The sequence below is a fragment of the Thrips palmi genome, unplaced genomic scaffold, assembly GCF_012932325.1.
Source record: "Thrips palmi isolate BJ-2018 unplaced genomic scaffold, TpBJ-2018v1 HiC_scaffold_18, whole genome shotgun sequence".
Classification (NCBI taxonomy): Eukaryota; Metazoa; Arthropoda; class Insecta; order Thysanoptera; family Thripidae; genus Thrips; species Thrips palmi.
In genome coordinates this window covers 13,571,199-13,592,005 of record NW_023144627.1, presented here as the reverse complement: position 1 = coordinate 13,592,005, position 20,807 = coordinate 13,571,199, and the positions used below count along the sequence as shown (strand labels likewise).

General features: G+C 60.9%; 1 protein-coding gene across 12 annotated transcripts in view; it reads right to left on the bottom strand.

Annotated features, from left to right (window-relative positions):
• Nucleotides 1–20,558, bottom strand: part of LOC117645359 (kinase D-interacting substrate of 220 kDa B) — a 42,346-nt gene extending 21,788 nt beyond the window's left edge. For 7 of the 12 annotated variants that reach the window (XR_004587725.1, XM_034385484.1, XM_034385485.1 and 4 more), the window contains exon 1: nt 5,106–5,273. Coding sequence is in view for 8 of the 12 variants with exons in the window: in XM_034385484.1 (XP_034241375.1) it covers nt 5,106–5,258 (153 nt within the window). In the remaining 4 variants the exon portion in view is untranslated. Of the gene's footprint in view, nt 1–61; nt 173–5,105; nt 5,274–6,771; nt 6,861–13,191; nt 13,323–19,288; nt 19,502–19,776; nt 19,893–20,304 lie in introns of those variants that run through there. The other 5 variants (XM_034385491.1, XM_034385492.1, XM_034385490.1 and 2 more) reach the window with 5 other exon arrangements.
• Between the last annotated feature and the right edge of the window lie 249 nt (nt 20,559–20,807).

The window sequence follows — 20,807 nt, the reverse complement described above, 5'->3', positions numbered from 1 at the left end:
GCCGAGGCGAGAACAGTGAGGGCTTGTCCAGCCCGGGTCGCCGAGTACACTGGTAACTCACAGTGACGACCCTGGAGGCGTGCTGGACGAGCAGGCTTGGCTTCCAGGCGGAGCGCGTCGCCCTGGCCGACTTGGCGGGCGGCGAGGCCTTGTCCAGCGCGCCCCGCGAGGCCCTCTTGGCCGCCCTCTTGGAGGGCCTCCGCGGGCTGCCGTCGGGCGACTGCCTCTCCGAGGACCCTGGCCGCGCGGCCCCGCGGGGCGCATCCCCTGGAGGGCCACCCGCGGCCTCCAGAGCCGCCGGCTCAGAGCTCTCCGGGGGGTGCACCACCACTGCCGGCACGCCGAGCGGCGTCGGCGGCGTCCTGGCCGCGGACTCGGACATGGCGGTCGACGCGCACCTCGCGCGGCGTCACATGGGGATCGCGGCGACGACTCTCCGACGGGCACGTCGCGCACCGCCAGGCTACGCCAGGCCGCCGGGCGGTCTGATCGTCTCGATGGCCAACGCGCGGCGGACTGGTCCGAAGGCAAGACGAAACCAAGGAACACCCGCCAGCCGCGGAGCCGCCCCACAGCGCGCCGGCGCGTCGCGAGGCGGGGCGCGGCGGGGCGGGGCGGGGCGGGGCGGGGCGCGGCGGGGCGGGGCGGGGCGCAGCGTCCAGTGATACGGGCGGTGCCCTCGCGCTTCGCGCTTCGCCTCGCGGAGGCATGCTCTATTAGCCAGCCAGCCGCCACCTGACCCAACCCCGCCGCCCCGCCACCGCAGCTCCGTGACGCGACGCGACGCCAGGGGTGGAACGGCGGACGACCGCGGCGAAAGAAAGGCACAAACACGACCAGGGAAGTCCCAGGGAATTCCATTTCTTTGATGAAACATCGCTAGACGTCCAATGCCCCGCGCCAAGAGCACGCACACACAAGGCAAAAGGAATTGTTTGTTTCATCGCAGCGATAGAGAGCAGAGCACAGTGGGCCAGAAGACCGGCGGACGCGGCCAAAATTCTAAACGCGTTTTGCGCTCCAGAGTCGCTAAATGGGACTCGAACCGAACGTGTGACCCCACCAATGGATTGCTCAGCGAACGAGGAGTCCATTGGTGGGGTCACACGGTCGGTTCGAGTCCCATTTAGCGGCTTTGGAGCTCAAAACGCGTCTAGAGTTTTGGCCGCCTCCACCGGTCTTCTAGCCCACTGTGCAGTGCGGAGAAGGATCGACGCCGAGCGGCAGAAAACACTCCGAGCGGCGGCAGACCGAGCCGAACCAAAGGATATTCCTCCCGAAGTCGGGCCGGGCCGGGCCGGCCGGGGAGACGGCTGCCAAAATGATAATATTTTGGTCGCGCCGCGTATCTTTTCTCGCTTCGGATCCGCGGCGCGCGGACGGCGCGGACGGCGCGGACCGGACGGTGCCGCTACGCCGCCACGCCATCGATAACCAGCACGCAAAAAAGAGGAAGGAGGACGAACGCCGCGAGAAAAAAAGAGAGAGAGGGAGGGTGCCGCGGCGTTATGTGCCGAGGAATCAATCAGAAACGCCGTCTGTGTCACGGCACGATAAAGTCCGAGGCGATATCCCCCGGAGGGGGAGGGGGAGGGGGGCGGCCTCTCTCAGGGTCAGTTGCAGCACATCAGCTGATGCTTCGATCCGCCCCACGCCTCGCAGAGCAGGCCGTTGAGCCAGCCAGCGCCAAAGGCGGCAGTTTCTTTTCCAGAATCGCGTGTCGTGTAACACACCAGGCAGAGCGCGACTGCATACAGTGGGCCAGAAGACCGGTGGAGGCGGCCAAAACTCCAGACACGTTTAGAGCTCCAGAGTCGCTAAATGGGACTCGAACCGAACGTGTGACCCCACCAATGGATTCCTCGTTCTGAGAGCAATCCATTGGTGGGGTCACACGTTCCGTTCGAGTCCCATTTGGCGACTCTGGAGCTCAAAACGCGTCCGGGGTTTTGGCCGCCTCCAACAGTCTTCTGACCCACTGTGCAGTGTACTCCAGCGGTCAGACTCTAATGCTACAGTGGTGTGGCGGCCCCGTCCAGTCCGGCGCTGGTCCGCGCGTCGGCAGAGACTCAGTGGCGCCAACCTGAGCCCGGCCTGGGGGGGGGGGGGGGGGGGGAAAGCAGATGGGCCCGTCCGTGGTCTGTACGGAGTCACAATAGCCAGCGGCTAGTCGGTCAGTCGGTCAGCGAGTCCACCTAGTGAGGCATCACCGAGTTCAAATACTCGCCAAAAACGGCGCGAAACGCTTGCAGATACGGGGAGCGGAGCCCGAAGAGAGATACACACTATCGCGTGGTCATTCTCGTGAGCAGAATTTGGAGGCACAGATGCAGAAATTTTCGAAGCTAGTGGAGGTTGACAACTTTTGCGAAACGAGCCTGAAAAACTAAGGGTCAAGCGGCTCAGTAAAGTCAGGAGTGCTGCAGTTGGAGAGCGAATCCTCCTCCGCGCCTTTCGGACACGGAGAGGAAAATTACAGCCGAACACTCCGCGGCGAGGCTCGCGGCTCGCGCACCGAGACAGCCGCGCCGCGCCGCCACGCCACGCCACGCCCGTCCCGTAATCCCGAGCGAGGCGAACACCGCGATGCCCGCGGCGGGATTCGCGCTGCAAGGCTGTAATCCCGGCCAGGCTACGCGGCTAATCCACAGAGGATGAACCGAACCTCGCCGCGGCACCGCCCAGTGGGCCAGAACACCGGCGGAGGCGGTCCGAATCCCGGACGCGTTTTGAGCTCCAGAGTCGCTAAATGGGACTCGAGCCGAACGTGTGACCCCACCAATGGATTGCTCTCCGAACGAGGAATCCATTGGTGGGGTCACTCGTTCGGTTCGAGGCCTGTTTACGCCGACTCGGCTTCGAAAAACGCGTCGGTACGCGCCAAACGCGGACAGACGAAGGCAGATTCGCGCGGCGAAGACCGCGACACTGATTCGCGAGATTCCGTAAATGACTGACGCCAGATAAGATAACGCCGCGACCAAGTCGAGTCTTAGCAGCTCTTGCCAGGTTTAGCCTCCACTCGCGGCAGACGCGCCCCGCAGCGACGCCGCGCAAAACTCGCATCGGACACATTTTCTACCCTCCGCGCGCCTTCTTGTCTGTCTTCTCGTCCGCTTTCCGGCACGGTAAATAAAACCAGCGCGTCGTCTCACTCACTCTCGCGCGAACAAAAGGCCGGCAAGACAAACAGAGACAAGTATAGTGACGAGCAGGGCGCCCGGGCAGAACGCGGAGAACCTAACCTACCGTAACAGTTTTCGTCAGAGTGTGGAAGCGGAGCTCGGAGAACGAACAGGCAGCGCCGTCAGGGCAGGCAACCCAACGCACACCGCGGCGCGGCGGCCGGCGGCACGCACGGCGCAGTGCTGCCACACAAGCCGGCCAAACTTTCAACATTCCCACGATGCACCAAAGTTCAAAGGGCTGCCAACCTCCACTCGCAAACCGGGACACTGCCTCTCTTCTCGAGAGCAAAGCATAGTCTTTGCCCAGTAGGCAGGCTGAGGTTGGCAACCCTTTCGACACCGGCGCATCGTGGGAATTTTGGCTTGTTCCGGCACCGTTTCCATTGTCGTGCGACTAGTGGCCGGACTAGCCGACCCGACGGAGCGCTCCACTGACTGACGCCGGTATTTGCAGAGTGCGAGGGCGGGCTGCGCGGCCTGGGCAGAGGGGCCTGGGCAGCGGGGCTCAGTCTGCCACTCAAAACGTGCCGGCGCATTGTTTAACCTTTTGTCGGCGACTGTCGCGCACGCTGAGGCGGACTGTACACTGTACCAGCGGGGCCAGCCGGGGGCCTAGGGGTGCCAACGGAGGCAGCTAGGCCACTGGGCCTCGAGCAAACAGGGATAGGGTTCCTAATGGGGCAGCGGGCCGGCCTTGGGGAAGGCAGGGCGGCAGGGGCGCACACTGGGCGCACACTGGGCGCACACTGGGCGCAGCGCGGCACGCCAACAATGGACGCCAACACGCACGCCGACCGCAGCCGCCGCTTGGACACACGCACCGACGACTTGGTTCCAACGATCAACCGCGCGCCTCGCTGTGCTAGCACACTGTACCTTCCACATCTCCCTGGGGCCTGTCGGACACGCTCGTCCCGCGGCTCCGCACTCGCTCACTGCCCAGGGCCGCCAGGGCCGAGTAGGTTTCCATGCGAGCTCGTCGAGTCCCTCCAGCCGCTCCGGCACTGGGATTGGCTGCTGACTGCCGCGGGCCGCGGGGTCGCGCTGCCTTCCGCAAACACGGTGCCGGCACACGTCGCGCCAATCGATGTCAGGAAGGGCCGCCGTGGTGCCGCCGTGGTGCCGCCGTCGCGCACGGGGCGAGGCACCGCCTGGAGCGACCTGGAGGCAGCCGAGCGGCCGCCAGGCACCGCGACGTCGTCTGGGAGGGACTCCAGTACGGGGACCTCTTGGAACTAAACACCTTGACGGCGACCTTCAGGACCACCTTGACGTCGACCTCCAGGACCACCTTAACGGCGACCTCCAGCACCACCACCTTGACGGCGACCTCCCGCACCACCACCTTGACGTCGACCTCCAGGACCACCTTGACGGCGACCTCCCGCACCACCACCTTGACGTCGACCTCCAGGACCACCTTGACGGCGACCTCCAGGACCACCTCGACGGCGACCTCCAGCACCACCACCTTGACGTCGACCTCCAGCACCACCACCTTGACGTCGACCTCCAGGACCACCTTGACGGCGACCTCCAGGACCACCTCGACGTCGACCTCCAGGACCACCTTGACGGCGACCTCGCTGGCGGGCCCTCCAGGACCTTGGCGTGTACAGCGAGCCGATCGGCCTCGTTGGCAGTCAGGCCGCGGACGCACTACCAGACCTCCATTACGGCTTACTTGGCCCGGAAATGGATTCCGAGCCGGAGTCACTGCCAAACCAGCCAACGGCGGCGCTCCACGCTCCACGTGCCTCGGTCCCTAGGGGGCGCCCGCCGGCCCGCCCAGAAACAGCAGTAGCCTTCTCCAGGGGTTTGCGTGGCGTGCTGCCAGACTTTTCGGCGTGCGGGAAAACAGGCAACTTCACTGGGAAACGCGAGGCGGCGGCCCCTCCCAATTGGTTCCGTCGTTACCTGGTGGATCCCCAGCGTGCGGGCGCTCTTGAGGAACTGGTAGGTGAGCAGGGAGCCGTAGTTCCGGGGCGGCGCGCGGCCCAGCACCAGGGCGGAGCGGACGCTGCCGCTGCTGCTGCTGCTGCTGCCGCTGGAGAAGAGGCTGCCGGCCATCCTGGAGAACGCTTCCAGCTCCCAGCCGCGCGTCCGGGCATCGGACTCTCTCCGTCTCACTCTAGCGCGCGCCCTTGACTCAGAGTTACGGGACTCAGTCTCCAAGCGCGCTCTCTCTCTTTCTCTCTCACAGTGTCGGGGAAACAGCGAGATATGGACGCAAGTCGAGGCAGGGACCCTTCTGATCAACTTTATTTACACGCAGCGAGCACACTGCGCCTCTCGTTCATTCAATAAAAATAAAAGAGACGTTCTGCGATTTTTCCTCCCTCGCAAATCGAAAGCGGAAAGTGGGCCGACCCATTTCGGAGCGAAACTCGTTATCACGAGGTTTCCACGGTTTCCCCTCACCCCCCCTCCAACAATTTCAGTCCGCTGCACTGTAAGCATCCAGCACTGCATCCGGGGCGGGGCGCTGTGCAGCTCACAATGCGAGTGTCGGACAAAGCCTCCCGAACACTCCGCACCGGAACCACACGCGAAAGCAGAAACACTCTTTCTAAAACGAATTGAACGAAAAACGAGCACCCCCTCGTCCGCAAGCGCGCCGCCCTGGCGGCCCTGGCCGCGCTGCAAACAAGAGACGACGTCAGGGGAGCCGAGAGCCGAGCGGAGCCGAGCCGCCCCGGCCGGGCCGCGACCCAGCGCCGCGTTGCCAGGCAACCCGCTGTCTCTCTCGCACTCTAGGGGCGCCCCGCGGTCCGCTGGGTGTGCGAGAGAGAGCGGCGCAGCCCGGCGGCGGCGAAGTGCGCGCGTGCTAAAGCCACGCTCCTCCCTTTTTGCTTTCCGAGCAGATTAAAAGCCGTATGCACGCGCACGGACTCCACTTCGATACCTCGAACGAGACCACGAACGAGACCTCGAACGAGCGCGGCAGCGACAGGTGCGGCGGCTTTGTTGGCTTTGTCGCAGTCCCGCCTTCGGTGTGCCGTCGGTCCACCGACCCATTCATATTTATTTTCATCGCGCCAGCGAGCCAGCAAGGCACAAAGTACTACACGGCCGCAGTGAATCACTGCACACACACACACACGTACAGGCAAACTAAATACCCGATCGCCGCATGGCTGCCAATGGCCGTTCGAAGGCGGTGATGCATCGCACGCGAGACACCCTTGATACGCGACACGCGCCTCGGCCAGCAACGCTGCCCCAGCGTCTGTCTCTCTCGCACCTCCACGGGACGCCCCACGAGTGCGAGAGAGACAGAGCGACGAATCAGTCTGCCACCTCCGCGAGGTGGCGTCACCGTAAATACGTCACACCACCGCAAAAGCAACAACAAAGTATTTCTCGCACGCCAAAGTGGCGCCAAACTAGATGCACCGAGATACAAGCCAGTTTAGTCACACAGACAACAATTATTCGACACCTTTACGTTTGCAAAAATGATCATTAAAATACGAAATTACTGTAGTGCTGCAGTACAACCAACCAACCAAACCGTCCAAAAAACTACGTAACAAAACTACCACACCAGTATCCAACAAAAACAACATCAACAGGACTGCACCTTGCGCGGGGACGCGACTCCGTTCACCTCAGAGACCAAAGCGGCGCGAGCCATCGATTGCGAGATCGATTTCGGATTACCGCGTCAGTCTGCAAGATCATAACACCAAACAGTTGAAAGACTTGGCCACCACCACCGGCCTTCTGGCCCACTGCGGGGCGTTATCATGAACCGGTGGCGCCCCATTGCTGCCAACGCACACATTCCATTCATTCCGCGCGTCACGCGGCGTCACGCCACTGGCAGCCCTGCGCACCGCCCTTCCTGTCGTCGCTCAAATGTTGGCGGCATTGGCGGCGGTCACAAACGGACCGGAAAGACGCTTTTTCCCGCGGGCAGCCACTGCCAACACACACACACACACACACACACACAATCACGTGCAAAAACCTTCGGGCAGCCGCGCTTTTCACAAACGCTTTTAAACCTTTTGCCAAGACCGCGAAGAGTGCGCCGCGCGCGAGGCGCAATGGTACACTGTCCAATCTGTATGGGGAGGCACCTTTTCCTTTTTTCGGTCACGGTTCACGGTTCGCACGGCGGACGCCCCCAGAAAGAGAGCGGGCAGTTTCACTTGTCACCGTCCAGTCCAGTGGCAGAGTTTGCATCCATTACTCACTCAGCGCGCCGAGAGGCGTCACGAACAAAGACACGTCCACGCCGGTCGCAAGCGGCACCACACTCGGAAAAATACTGCGACGCGAACACGTGTTTCCGAAAAGGAGTGCAGGTCAGGACAGCGGAGCGGAAGCGAGGTGACGCGACACGGCCGCCTGGCCGCGGGTCCTAATGGGACGCGACTCGAAATCAAATGCAAGTGCAAATGGCCCCCGAGCTGCAGACAGAGGCCACCATCCCCCCGCGTGGCCGTGTACAAAAGCAGTGTGCAGGATTCCGCCGTGCACACCATTAGCGATGCTGGGAGGCTGGCCGGCTGGCCGTGCGCGACAAATGTACACTACAGTGGCGCGGCGGGCCGGGGCGTTTTGTGGCGCGTTGAAGCCAACGCGAGGGCGAGGGCCACGACGGGCCGACGGCTCGGTACACAGCTGCGCGACGCCCCGCGACGCCCGCGACGCCCCGCGACGCCCCGCGACGCCCCGCGACGCCCCGCGACGCCCCGCGACGCCCCGCGACGCCCGCGCGACGCCCCGCGACGCCCCGCGACGCCCCGCGACGCCCCGCGACGCCCCGCGACGCCCCGCGCGACTCACAGGGACCCGCACCCCCGCCCTCCGTCTCTCTCGCACCGCCGCGGGGCGCGCCGCGAGTGCGACAGAGACAGACACCCTCGGCATTCTGACAAAGGAGGCATGCGACTTGGCAGGCGGGCCTAGAGGCGGCGGGGCGGGCTAGAGTCGGCCTGGCGGCCCGGCGCTACAGGTGGGGGGCAGCCCGCGCAGCCCGCCCAGACCCGCAGCCGCGCTTTCCGACCCATTTTGACAGTGGCGCGGAAGGACGACGGCCGGGGGTCAAGGTCGCGCGTGCCGGGTCAAGGTCACGCCGACAACACCCTGCACGCGTACGCTGCACTGACACCTCAGAGAGCGGCACCGCGTCGTCGAGGCCCTGGTTGACGTTGACGGCGTCCTCGCGCCGACGCCGTGCTGCGGGTCCTTGGCGTCCCCCGGGGCCACGCTCCACCACGCTCGGCGCGCGCGTGCTCGTGGACTCTCGCGACTCGCGCGACGCGGACACGCCGACACCGCGGCTCTAGAGGCACTACTGAAGACGTGGCGGCGGCCAGGGCGGCCAGGCCCCACGGCCCCACGGCCCCACGGCCCCACGCGAACACCAGCCAGCGCACCCCGACGAGACGAGCCGAGCAGGGTACGGCCGGGGCGTTGCACTGCCGGCCGAGCCGAGCCGAGCGGCAGGCTAGCCGTCAGCCACCATGCCAAGGGGGCGGACTGCTCCCGCCGGCTGTCCGGGGCCTTCCATGGACCCACTGCACTGCGCCCCACGAGCTCAACCACCCTTTCGAAAGACTCCATCTTCCCTTGCAGGGCCGCTGGCCGACCGACCGGACCTACCGCAACGCGGCGCCGCAGCGACCACCTCCAGCCCGCCGCGCCCTTTCGGGGCCTTTCGGGGCCTTTCGGGTCCCTTGGGTCCTCTCAGGGACACCGCGGCCAGGGCGTCGAAGGGCAGGGCGAAGGGCGGCGCGGACCAAGGGCCCGAAGGGCAGGGCTAGGGCTGCCTAGGCACGGCCAGGGCATGGCCAGGGCATGGCCAGGGTGCGACTAAATTTAAATCAAATCGCTCCCCTCCTCCCTGGTGGTGGCCTTCCGCTGGGTGGGAAAGTTGGCGGGGCGCGGCGTGTCGCCAGACGACGGCAGGAAGTGGGCCAGGGAAGTCGCCGGCAGCCATCGAGGACCGCGATGATGAACACCCGCGGCGAGAGTCACCGACCGACCGCCATCGGCGCGAACAAAACCGCCGCGAGCTCGTCGGCTGGTCGTCGGCTGGCCGTCGGCCAGGGCATCATGCGACATGACAGTCGCCAGTCACCGATCCGCGCCTCCTCCATGCAGACCTAGTCCTTGCAGCGGAGGCCCGGCCGCCCTCCATGCAGTCCTAGTCCTGGCAGTGGAGGCCCGGCCGCGCCGCGCCGCCCGCAGCGCGCAGGGTAGGCAACCCAACCGACTGCAGCGTCTTAAAACTCCGACACTCCAGTCCACAGGGCCGTGCCAGCGGCGGTGCCGCCAAGGCCTTGGCCATGCAGATAAAGTGCGTCGGGAAAGCTACCGCAGACTCATCGGCCACCCAGGCGGAAAATCCTCCAAACGCCGAGAGGGCTGACACACCGTCACGTTCCCACCGCGACACGGTGGCGCGCGGAAACGCATTAATGTCGTCCACTCGAAGAAACGTGGCACCAAGTCAAACTTTGCGAGAGCAACGCGGCGGGGGACCGCTCGCGCGCGGAGCGCGGAGCGAGGGCAACCGAGGAGGGGAGCGGAGTGGGACGGGTGTGTGCTTCGTTTGATTGAAACAGCCCCGGCGTTATCCCCCCGGCCCCAGCGACGTTTCCCAGAAAACGGCGAGAGAAAGTTGTCGATATTTGTTGTTTGGACGTCGCTTTCTTTGATTGAGACACGCTCCGCTCGGCCTCAGCCTGCTCCGCCATGAACTGCCCTGAGAAGAAAACTGTCACGGCGAGACGCAAAGCAAGGTGACCTAGGTGGTCCTGCTTAAAAGGATCCCTGGGGATTCACTCCGATCTGCCCGAGGGGGTTATTACGTGGTGCACACTGTAGGGCCGCTCGGGACGCCCCGTCTAGCCGAACTCTGCCGCCTGGCCGCTCGCCAGGGCGGGGCCAGGGCGGGCGAGACCCCCCGGGGGGACCGCATACCGGGAACACGTGTGTGTTGATGCCACTGTCAACGGTTCAAAACCAACGCTCCGTCCGTACACTCGCTCACGGCCCGCCGCTCCCGACTGACTGGCGGGCCCCGTCAGCGCGAGCTTACCAGTTACAGACCTCTAGGGCACTCTAACGGGACGCAGGAGCACCAGATTAGCAAGAAACCCTCGCAAAACCTCGATCTATAAACACCGATAAACACTCGGTGTCCCACGCTTTGCACCCGCACACCGCAAGTCTCCAGCCTTCCCACCTGCTTGATGATAAGGGCCAGGGGCCCAGGGGCCTACGGGGCGAAAGGGCACGCCCGGCGCGCTAAAAATACTTCTCCACAGTCCGGAGAGATACAGTGTCGCGGCAGGATACGCGGGCAAGCGACACCGCGAGGCACACGGTGGAGTACACACGCGTGCAAAAGTATTCCTCGCCGCGAGTCGGGTCGCCAACAACGAGAACCCCTTCGCAGCGGAAAAGCGCCTGCACCGTTAGAGCGCTCAGAAAAATTCGACATTGCATTTATAATTTCTAACGTGATCCTTACGACATTGTTTTTTTTTTCGCCAGGGTCCAGTTACGCGTTAAGTCGGCGGAGTGCGGGGAGGAGAGTGAGTGTGAGAGAGAAAGAGAGAGGCGAGGCCTTTGCCGCTATCCTTGGGTTTCCTCGCCGCGTCACGTGGTCACCACAATCAGAGTGAGTCACACAATCGAAAGGACGCGCGCACTCACACACACACACACACACTCACACACACAAGGACGCGTGCCGCCGTCACTCGGCCGCGGTCGTCGCCGTGACGGTAACGGAGTTCGCGCGCACACTAGCCGGTGGCTGGCCGCCCAAGCCAGCAGACGTCCACACACGCTCCATGCTATCGCCTTATCGGCCGCCCCGTACAGTCCGAGCAGCAGCCGAAGCAGCAGCCAAAGCAGACGACGCAACGTGACGCGTGTCGTCACACAGCGACACGGCGACGCGCCACCGCATGGCCACCGCGCGCAGCGACGACAAAGTTCAAAACAAACCCCCGGCCCATCTCTCTCTCTCTCTCTCTCTCTCTCTCTCTCGCACAGTGTAAGCAGCCCGAGAGAGTTGTCTCTGTCTCGCGAGAAGCGAACACTCCGCAGTGGACCAGAAGACCGGCGGAGGCGGTCAAAGTCCCGGACGCGTTTTGAGCTCCAGAGTCGCTAAATTGGACTCGAATCGAACGTGTGACCCCACCAATGGATTCCTCGTTCGGAGAGGAATCAATTGGTGGGGTCACACGTTCGGTTCGAGTGCCATTTAGCGACTCTGGAGCTCAAAACGCGTCGAGACCTTTGGCCGCCTCCACCGGTCTTCTAGCCCACTGTGTACTCCCCTCGGACTTCGCCGCGCCGCGCTTCTCGCCGTCGCATTCAAACAAACGTTGCGTGAGCCGCGACGCCGCGGCCAATCGAATCGAATCGACCGGCGCGGCGCCACTGTTTCATTTATCAATCATCGGCCGGGCTCACTACACTACAAGTAAGCCGTCGGCCGCACCCAATCTTTCACGATTGGGCGTGGCCTGCACGGACTACACCTGTTGGCTGGTGGACGAGTCTCAGACACGGGCGTCCATCGGCAGGCGGCTAATTGCAGCCCGGGCCGTTAGCTGTCGGATTAGCAGGCCGAGCCAATCGGCACCTCGCATCTCGAAAGACCGCTTCGATACCTCGAACAGGACCGCCGCACGCCGCGTGGACACCTCAAGGAGGTACACTGTGTGCTCGGTGACTGCCCCCCGCGAGTCCACTGCCGTCCCCTCGCCGCGGAGAATGACAGCAGATAAGTAATCTCATGGCGTTTCCTCGACAAATGCAGCAGGATGCAAGTCCCCCCGGCGTCGATACACCGCGCGAAAGGGGACCTTCAGCGCGGAGTATCGGCACGGCATTTTCACGTCCAATTCCGAAGCGAAGCCATGAACGTGAATAATGGTCGCGCAGGCTGTAATCATGAGGGGGAAAAACATCTCGCTCGCGTTTCTTGAATCAATCACTTGATTCGACGTTTCGGGAGCCCATTAAAGCTCCCATGTCTTATCTTAACACAAAAAAAACACACCCACTGCTTTAAATAAAACAAAATAAAATGAAAAAAAAAAAAAAACAGAAAAAAAGTGGACGGTTACGTGTTTGGTTTTTACATCAGAGCGCGACAATGCACTAATGCCATTGAGATGACATTTACGATACCGTGGCACACAAATGGTGGAGATTGGGTCACGCCTCTGTATTGAATACACATGGATTGCGCAACAGGGCGGCACACCAAAACAGAAAGAGAGGCTACGAAAGTGCACGACACGCCAGAAAGGGGTAAAGCATTCTACCAACCGAGACAGGGGAAGTAGTTCCGAAAGGCCCCGAACAACGTTCGGGAAGTCTGGCACAGGGAACTAGTCGCCAAATAAGGTCCCCGAAGGGAGGGGGGGGGGGTCGTCTACCAATCACCAACAACGCAGGGGCCTTCCTCCGGGGACACAAACGCAGCTACACTACAAACACAACGGCAGGGCCCGTGTCACACACGTCGGCTAAAGCTACGGGTCTTTTTTTCCGCGACGAGGAAAAAGGTGTACGCCCCATTTCTTTTTTTTTTGTTTTTTGCGGAGCCAAGCTAGCGAGCAATTTCCACTCGGGTGAGTGAAGGTGAAAAGCTGGGGAAAGAGCGCCCGCCCCGACGAGGCGAGCCATTTTGTCGCCTGGCGCTTTGCACCCTCAAAGGCGGGGTAATCTAATTACTCTAGACGAGATCGGGAAAGCAGCGACCGGGGCACAGCGGGCAGGGAGACCGGTGGAAGCGGTCGAAAGTCCGGACGCGTTTCAAGCTCCAGAGTCGCTAAATGGGACCCGAAGCGAACGTGTGACCCCACCAATGGATTCCTCTTTGGGAGAGCAATCCATCGGTGGGGTCACACGTTCGCTTCGAGTCCCATTTAGCGACGCTGCAGCTCAAAACGCGTCCGGGATTTTTAACCGCCTGCACCGGTCCTCTGGTCCACTGTGGGGCGTGGTTACCGGTAGTTACCTCGTGGCCTAGGTGCGCCCACTTGGGCCGCTTGTGCAGGGAGCTCCACCTGGAGCGGGGGCTGCCTTTGGGGCTCCCCCGGGGGCTGCCGCGCAGGGAGACGGGCGACGGCGGCGCGTCCAGGTGAGGGGGCGGCGAGGGCGTGGGGGCGGGCTCGGGGGGCGGCGCCAGCGGCACCAGCTCGTACGCCACCGAGCCCGCCCCCGCGCCCAGCCCCAGCCCCGCCCCCGCCCCCGTCCGGCGGGCGGCGACGGTCTTCTTCTGGGCCGCGGGGGCGGCGGGGGCCGCCTTGCCGGCACCTCTCATGGCAGACTGCGTCTGCGCCACTCGGTCCACCACTGGCGCATGGCACGGCGCACTACACTGAAAGCGAGTCTTGTTGTTGTCGTTGTTGTTGCTGCACGCGCGGGCGCGCCGGTGCAACGCACGCCGTTTCGTCCACCCTCACGCACACACAACACGCACACACACCAAACACTGAGAATGAAAAAGTCATGATCAATACCCAATTTTGGGCGAGGTTTACTTTCTCACCCAAATTTGGGCGAGGAAAGTTTCCTCACCCAATTTGGGCGAGGAAAGCATCCTCGCCCAATTTTGGGTGAGGAAGGGTGTATCAGCTCCCTATATAGCTCCATTGTATTATGACCCAAATTTGGGTGAGGAAACTTTCCTCACCAAAATTTGGGCGAGAAAATTTTCCTCACCCAAATTTGGGTAATAAAGAATTCCTCACCCAAAATTTTAGTCATGATCATGACTCTTTCATTCTCAGTGAACACACCTAGCTCTGCCGATGGCGCCGCCACTACACCGTAGCAGGCGCCACCCACACAGCAAACTTCATTTCCCATCCACGCGATGGAGCATCCAGAGAGTGAGAGCCACGCGCTCCACTTGAAGGACCCGCGCCTTATTCACATTAATCAGACAGACAGCGGCCGTCTCCTTCCACCACCCGCAGACTCACGCCCAGCGGAACCAGCCCGCAGAACAGTGGGCCAGAAGACCGGTGGAGGCGGACAAAACTCTGGACGCGTTTTGAGCTCCAGAGTCGCTAAATGGCACTCGAACCGAACGTGTGACCCCACCAGTAGATTGCTCTCCGAAGGAGGAATCCGTTGGTGGGGTCACACGCTCGCTTCGAGGCCTGTTTAGCTACTCTGGAGCTCAAAACGCGTCTCGAGTTTGTCCGCCTGCGCTGAACTTCTGGCCCACTGTGCGCCGCCAGCGCGCTGACGACAGCGTCGGGCTGGCTAATTGAGAGGCCGGGGGAAACGGCTGCATAACCCTGTCTCTCTCCCTCCCTCCAGCAATCGACCTTCTTTTCCGATAAAACTCGCCGCCAAAACAACTCCATTTGGCTGGCGCGTCTTGCCCCCTCGGTGCGACTTTGCGCGGCACGGCACGGCACGGCACGGCACGGCACGGCCGGTTCCAGCCTTGCAGTGTGCCAGGGACGCGGCCACGCGACAGGACCTTGGCGACCTTCCCCCTCCCCCTCCCCTCCGGGACCTCCGCTGGATTTCACAAACAACATTTATCATCGCGTCCAGAAGCTCCCTGCCGCTGCGCTCTCAACCCGTATTTAGCCACTGAATTTCGATTAAATATGCGACAGCCGTTGCAGCGATGTTGCAGTCTGACGCACGCAGCGTGCCGTCGCTCCGTCTCTCTCGCACCTACAGAACATGCCGAGGCAGAGAGCGCCTGAGGCGTAGGCAGCCCGCCGCGGCGGCGCGCGCGAAGACGGACCGGCTGCCTACCGCGCAGGCGCTAGACCCGAAGCAGAGCCATTTCCGGACAGCCTTTCGCGCCGTCGACTGATCAACTCGCACCAGCGAGCTCCAAAAGTGCATCAGCGAGGCAAAGGCCGACGCGGTCCACCGCGTGGCGGTACTCAACTTGATGAGGAGCTTGTCGATCTGACGACTCCATTCGGCGAGCGGACGGACGGGCAGACAGACAGACAGACAGATAGATAGACAGACATGCGCCAATCCAGCGTGCCGTGGCCGTGGTAACTTTGCACAGCCGAGCCCAACGAGTCCCGCATGACTAGGGCGACGAGTGGATGGGGACGAACGGCGGAAAATTTTTGGCGGGAGAACAAAATGAAATTCTCGTTTCGACCAGGGGCTTACGCTCTGGTTCACGCATACGCGTGCCGTATCCAAACCAAAACCACCGACTAGTCCGGGGAGCAACGCGCGCGCGGGCGACTTTTGGACGGCGTAGTGTGATAAAAAGCCGAATCCGATATCGCTCTCTCTGTCGGCGTGCGCACTGCAACAACGCGGTTAGTCACACCAGCTGGCGACGCCGCGAGACGACACAGCAGTGCCGCCAACAGTGCGACGGACGCACGTCACGGGGGGATGCGCCGCGCTTCGCGCACGGTGTGGTGCAGGCCGGCAGAGGCGCACGGTGTGGTGCACGGTGTGGTGCACAATACAATGCAGCCACTATTCAGACCGAGGCCGCCATTTCAGATTAGGACGCGGAGATGGTATCGCCTGCTAATCCCAGCACACGAGTACGCCAAGCCAGCGCGAAAAAAAAGACAAAAATTTATCTTCCAAAGAACGTCAATGAAAGCAGATGATACTTTCGCCAGTGGTTTTACCAAATTAACAAAAATAAACTAAGCCTCACCACAGCAATTCGCCGCCGGGTTCGCGGACCGGCGCGTGCTTGACCGAACGGCCGCCCCGCCCCGCCCCGCCCCGCCAGACCAGCACGCCACCACGCGACTCTTCGCGGCTTGGCGGCTTCGCGCTGGGCGCCAAGGAGCGAAGGAGCTAGCCGCCTTTCCCTAAACAACGCCCCACCGATCGATGGCTGGCTCGGCTGGCTCACGAGCCCTGACTAGGGCCCTGACTAGGGCATGCCCTGCCAAGGCCGCGACGCCGCAGCCAAGGCCGTGGGGCAGGCCAGGGGCCAGGCCAAGGGCCAAGGGCTTGCCGCCTCGCTCGCCGCCCTAGGGACCCAAGGGCCGCGCCACATGCAACAAGGGCACCAGTCTCCCCGCATTTTCATTTACAACCAAAACTCAATTTAAACGAGGTAGACGAGGAGGCACAAGCAGTTGCTGCAATAATTTGATTCGCGCGCTTTTTCTAGTATACGTACTTTGCTCCTTTCCAACTGATTTTAAAACCTCCGCGAGGTTCATGGCATGACTTGCCGCATCCCACCGAAAGAAGCGAAACCCTGCAGAGAGTGACTCTGCCGCACTGCCAAATCCACGGGGATCCATATAGGGGCCCCAATAAAACTTTTCGCATCAACCGGCCCTCAGCTCCACAGCTCCGACTCGCGCGCCGATTCGAGTTCGAGGAATCGGCGGCCGCGGCGATCCAGAATCCCAAAAACAAACAGCGCAAACGAAGGGCAAAACGTCCTTCCTCCAGCAAAACAAGCACTGGCACGGGTGGTCCATCACCCTGTGAGGGCGCTCTCTGGATGCTCATCACACTCACACACATGCAACACGACGCGCGCACTCACACACGCACACACACACAGACAAACACACACACATACACGTGACCAAGTGCAGCGCGTTGGTCAGAGCGTCGCGACGGGCGCGACGGGCAGAGCGATACTGAACCAAAGGCGGCTCGCGGCTCGCGGTCGCGGCCTAGCGCGGCGGCGTTAGCGTGCGCCTCCCGGCCGTCCCAGCCGCAGCGGCGCCAACGGTCTCCGTCCGTCCGCTAGCCGTCTCTCTCGCGCGGAAACGCCCCGCGAGTGCGAGAGAGACAGAGATCCCTCGGCCGACCGCAGCCAGCCACAGCCAGTCAAAGGCAACGGCGGCGGGGCCGTCGCGGTGCAATTAGCAGTGCCGTCGCCGCCCTTTGCAGCACCGTGACAACAGCCGCTAAATTTCGCCGCCCCACCCCTCCGAAAGCACCCTGCGTACAATTCACGATCCAAACAACCATTTCCACATGGGGCTACGGTTTTCTATTCCCACGACGGAAGAAGCTGTCTGCAATAAACGCCTCGTTGTTCGCAAGGAATACTACGCGAGCCGGTCGAACGTCATTGAGTGAACGGCAGCGTGCGTGGCGTGACGTCACAGCGTCACTGCCGCGATAGCAGGAGCGTCAGCGTCACGGCGTCTCGGCATGTCGTGCCCTGCCCGTCGAACGCGCTCGTGTCACACACTGTCACTCACTCACACAGACACACACACACACACACAGACACACACACACACACACACACACACGTGTGCCACGCGTGACACGGATGCCGCGCACGTGCGAGACACACGGCCGTGCGACACGACGTGTTGCCACACCGCGATAATTTGATGGGCGCCCTGGGCGTCGTCGCGCTCTGTCTCTCTCGCACCCCTACCGGGTCGCCCCCGCGAGTGCGAGAGAGGCAGACAGACAGAGCGACGAAAGCGCAACAGTGCCGCGCAGACACGACGGCATACGTGCACTCTAATGCTAATTGCAACTGCAAGCAGATTATTGCGGTTCGGCGAATTTCGTCCGAGAAAAGCAGGAGAGTGGTGCACTGCAGAAAGGACCGTCACTTCGAACCGCCGCCGGGAAGGGCCAGCTCGCGACCAAAAGTTCCGCAACTTCAGGTGTCCGAATCGGGGAGCGTTACAAGTGCCATGTGCATGGGACAACTTCATTTTAAAATTCCATTCCCATTCCACTTCATGCATGGCCCTTGTCCACTAGCCGCTCACGAGACAGGGACATCTAAAATTGGCGTTGTCGTGGGCACTCCCTGGGCGTCGCTAGGCGCGTCGCTAGGCGCGTGTCGAAGGCGGGCCAATCCCAGGGCTCTCCTTTATGACTGCTTATTTTAGGGCTAACGGCGGGAGGCGGCCAAATGAGCCATCGGGGCCACGCGTCTCGTGACGAGCACTTCGCCACACAGAGACAGAGGGCCACGAGTGCACAGTGCAGGCCACACGGCGATGGCTGGCCGACGTATACAACGATCCACTCGGCCAGCCACATTTCCGCAGAAAACTAGGTCGCAGGGAACCGCAGGCCACTGGTCTGAAAACGGTCTAGAGCCCTTGTCTCGCAGGGGTGGGGCCAGGAGACCGGTGGAGGCGGCCAAAACCCTAGACGCGTTTTGAGCTCCAGAGTCGCTAAATGGGACTCGAACCAAACGTGTGAGCCCACCAATGGATTGCTCTCCGAACGAGGAATCCATTGGTGGGGTCAAACGTTCGGTTCGAGCCCCATTTAGCGACCCTGGAGCTCAAAACGCGTCTAGGGTTTTGGCCGCCTCCACCGGTCTCCTGGCCCACTGTGCTCCGCCGAGCCTGGCCAGTCTCCGGAAGAGGGCGGAGGGGGTGAACAAACGGAAGGGAACGAAGGGCTGGAAGGGGGGGGGGGGGCAATGCGCTAGGGGCAGTGCTAGGGCATGACTAGGCCAGGGCGGACCCCGACTTCCCCCACCCCAGTCCCTGATCCGGCTCGATCCAGAGGCAGCCAGATCCGGGAGGGACTCGGAGTGCACTGCGACCTACACTACGCGTGTCCGCGGTGTCCGTGGTTCTGGCGAGGGGGTAACCACTCGCGTAATACCCTGTACACAAAAACCGTGTATTACGCGTAATACACGTGGTCGTAATACCTTTTTCGGGTCAAATGTGCCAAATTTTTGCATTTTAAGGCCGTAATACACGTGTAATACCTCCGTAATACAGCGTAATACCGAGTAGTCTGTACACGATTTCTTGAAGTGTTTACCCCCTCGGGTTCTGGCGCCCGAAACCCGGTCGCCCCCAGAGCCCAACCGTAAAACCACGGCGAGGCGGTCCCGGTATGCAGGTCCGCCTGGTTCTAACCCGACTCCTTTGACCACAGGCCCGCGACAACTTAGCGCCTATCCGCGAAAGGCGGACAGACACTGAGAAAGAGAAGACAGCGGCATTTGCCTGTCTCTGTCCGAAGACAGGTTCCGAATCCCGCCTCCCGCCCGACGCCTGCAACCGCGACGGCAGGGCGAAAAAGGTAAACAATTGCACGTCGGCTGGGTAAACAAGGCGGACAAGTCCGACAAAAGAAACAAATTGTCGAATGGGGCGAAGAAAAAAAGAAAAAGAAATACTTAACGGCCCCGAAAATGAGAACTCATCCCAAGTGCTCGGGCTGAGGGCTTTCCATCCGAGTCTAGAGAGCCACGCTCCCTTGATGCCGTCCGCCATGGCGCCGGGGCCAAGCCTGAAGTCCGTTCAGTCCGTCAGACCGTTAGACGTCAGGCCAAGTCGCGCGAAAACCAAGTCCGTCCCTGCCACTTCACTTCGCCAAGTGGCGCGTGGCGGGCGGCAGGCCGTCTGCACAACAACACAGTGCTGCCAGCCCTGCCAGGGCGGCGCCGGACAGCCGGACAGGCAGACAGGCACCAGGCGCCAATCACACAAGGTGCGACTCTATCTCTCTTTCTCGTTGACAAAGAAAAGATCAAAAGAAACTCACATAAACAAAAGGGGGGGGGGAGAAAAATCACATTATTTCTCTTGATAGAAGATTAATCATGAAGGGGTTCATTTTCACTGAGTGCTGAAAGATGTGACGGAGCAGATTTGAGATGGAAGCTCACCTTAGATGGCCTGAATGACAAGGAGGATGTTGCTCAAGCAAGTATTCAATGCCTTCTTCTGATTCTTGCAAGCAGGAATGTCAATAAACGAAGAACGGAAAATACTTGGAGTACACCTGAAATACAGAACATGCCATACATATGAGATAAAATGATCTGCTCAACTAAGAGACAGCAGAAAAATGATTGCCGCTCGAGTTTGGCCTAAAGATTCTTGAACTGCATTTGGTCAAAAGACCGCACACTTTCAACACTAGAGCAGTGACATAAATTAATGATCGTTGTTAGCCCTTGTTAATTTGGGTAATCTCAACAAATACTGTGATTAACATTAGCACCTCAACTAATACTGATGTGAATCAGAGATTGAATGAAAATGGTGCTGTTTCATTCAGGAAATGGACAATGGAAAGGGTTATCTGAGCTGTGTCAGGTCATGTCAAATTAGACCCATACGAAAAGGAATCGAGGAACCGATAGTGACAGCTGAGCTTGAATAACAGTCTGAGCAGTGGCAGGAATACAAACCTTCTACAATCTAAACTAGGCTAGGCTAGGACTGGTCGAAAGACGCTGCAATGTTTCGGAGGTAAAGTCACAAGTTCATTGATCTGTGGAAGGAAGTTCTCCAGTGGCCTTTGAGTCATACTTTGAGAGGCTATCAAAGTGTCATTTCTATTAAATGTCTAAAAGGACAAATCATATTCATCACAAAGAGGAAAATATTTTAAACAACTCTAGCTACACACACAGCGTTCACTTCAGCAGACGACGGTTATTGTTAGTCAATTGTCGGAATATCAAACTTGGGAAAATGAAAATTACCAGCTCCTCGAAGAGGTCGTCATTAGAATGAGTGATTACGCTGTGGCCGTAATGAAATTACCCCTCACTAAAAATCTGCAGTTTTAAAACTATTTTTCCCAAATCGTTTCTACTTAAACGTTAAAATTTGGCCAAATATCATAGTTCAGTTTGTTCCAACGGGACATTTTTACGGACGGCGTTGGTAACGGTATAGTGTATTTCAT